The following is a 2,291-nucleotide window of genomic DNA, read 5'->3' as shown; positions in this document are numbered from 1 at the left end:
GGCTAGATTGTATCTCACTAATCAGCCCATCCCTAACCATTTCCCATGATATGTCCTTTACTCCCAAGAATCTCTCTGCTGCCTTGACTATAATTTGAATCTTAGTTGTCTTCTTTTCAGTTTGTGCAGTACAATTAATTACTTCAGCTACGAACAACAAGAAATTTACTTTACTTACAATCATTGTCTCTTCAGTGATCCTACCTTCCATCTCTGATATTTCCTCAATTCTCCTCTCTTTTTGCACATCCCTCTCTTTTCCTTTCTCTCTATTCCTTGTATCAACCACTTTAACAGCTTCAGCATATGTTATATTCCTCTTGGCTCTCTCATTCTGTACTTCAATTGCTTTCTTCCTCACCTCACATCCTCCAAACGCAACACTATGCTCCCCTCCACAGTTGCAGCATTTTGGTCCTGCTCCTTCACATTTGCCATAATCATGTTCACCCCCACATCTTGCACATCGTTTCTTAGCTTTACACACCATAGCAACATGCCCGTATTTTTGACAATTATAACATCTTAAAGGAGGAGGCACAAAAGGCAATATAACTCCTTCAAACCTAAGCTCAACAGAGAGACTCTCCATTCTGTTCCCTTCTCTACTCATAAACAATCGCCTAGCACCAACTATTTTCCCTCCACTGATGTTACTTTTAAGCTCTTCCATAGTCACTCCCAATGGCACTCCAGATATTACTCCACTTACCCACTGCCTCTGTCCTACAATCTTACTACTCACCACTTCCTGCTTACACATTACTTTAATCTTCATCACTTTCCTTCTTTGCTCTTCACTATTACAAACAATCATCAAATCTCCATTACTTAACACTTTTGCAATCTTAATTTCTCCAACTACTTTCCTCAACTCTTTTGTTAATACAATTGGACTTACCTTTCGCATTCCACCATCCTCTTTAAATTTCAATATTACCTTCAACTCATCCAAATTTACATTCCTCACCTCCTGTTCATTTCCACTCTCCCCTGAACTTCTTACCTCTATCTGATGTTTTTTCTTTCTTTTCTTTGTACCTACATCTTCCCTTATATCTAAATTCCTCTCTTCTCCTGTCTTTCCTAATTCCATTTGATCATCTTCCACATCCGTATCATCAACACTAACTAGTGTCTCTGGTCCATTTCCACTATAATTTTTCTTATATTTTGACATGATCGATATCGCTGCATTTGCCGCCATCCACCAAACACCCCCGACAAGTCCGCATCACTTCCTTCTACCCTTCCCAAACTTAGGGCTGTGGGCGGGGCTATCATTTAACAGCATGTGATTGGACCTCATTCCGCTCGTGATTCTTTGAGTTGTCCAATGAAATACGATTTTATGGGTTTGGCCTATGAAAACAGAATATCAGAAGGTTCAATATCTCTTAGAAAATTTGCATAGGGTAGTGAATAAAAGCCTCTACGTTTCTATCTGAGCTTACTTCAGTTTTACTTTTCAGCTTTGAGATCGTTCATCCTTCATCATGCCTGAACCAGCCAAGTCCGCGCCTAAGAAGGGATCCAAAAAGGCCGTCACGAAGACCGCCGGCAAGGGAGGGAAGAAGCGCAAGAGGTCCAGGAAGGAGAGTTATGCTATCTACGTCTACAAAGTCCTGAAGCAGGTTCATCCTGATACTGGTATCTCTTCTAAGGCGATGGGCATCATGAACTCTTTCGTTAACGACATCTTCGAGCGTATCGCCGGTGAGTCGTCTCGTCTCGCTCACTACAACAAGCGCTCCACCATCACGTCGAGAGAGATCCAGACCGCAGTGCGTCTGCTGCTGCCCGGTGAGCTGGCCAAACACGCCGTGTCTGAAGGCACCAAGGCCGTCACCAAGTACACCAGCTCCAAGTAGAGTCAACTGATTCCCTGAGCGACCCAAAGGCTCTTTTAAGAGCCACCCATCTTTTCATTTAAAAGAGCTTATAACAAAGACATATAAAGGGCTTTGCATGTGAGATTTATAGTTCTTGTTGCATTGATGGTCTGTTTCAGCAAATAGCAATTAAAAGCAAAATTGTTATTGATTAATCACTTAACATAAAATGCTTAACCTATTAAAGTAAATGAAAGTGATTTAGCTGGGGCTGGAAGGTATTTAAAGTCTCTCGTCCAATTTCTCTGGTAGTGAAACATCTCGATTGTGCTTCACTATACCATTATAACTGTTATAATTCTACAAAACTTTGCAGATTTTATTCCTCCATATCACAGCATAACAAATTGAACCAAACTTCCAACTATGTGTCATTTATCTGCATACTTGCATACAGAT

The 2,291-nt window shown here is 41.0% G+C and overlaps 1 protein-coding gene across 1 annotated transcript; it reads left to right on the top strand.

Annotated features, from left to right (window-relative positions):
• Nucleotides 1–1,496: 1,496 nt before the first annotated feature.
• On the top strand, nt 1,497–1,871 carry LOC307140948 (histone H2B; the record flags this gene model as incomplete). The annotated part of the gene is made up of 1 exon (XM_079840769.1): nt 1,497–1,871. One exon carries the CDS (start codon nt 1,497–1,499, stop codon nt 1,869–1,871), a length of 375 nt encoding a protein of 124 aa, XP_079696895.1.
• Between the last annotated feature and the right edge of the window lie 420 nt (nt 1,872–2,291).

Source organism: Gobio gobio (genome assembly GCF_949357685.1).
Source record: "Gobio gobio genome assembly, chromosome: 2".
Classification (NCBI taxonomy): domain Eukaryota; kingdom Metazoa; phylum Chordata; class Actinopteri; order Cypriniformes; family Gobionidae; genus Gobio; species Gobio gobio.
Note: the sequence above shows the minus strand (reverse complement) of the source record. Positions and strands in the feature narration are given on the sequence as shown.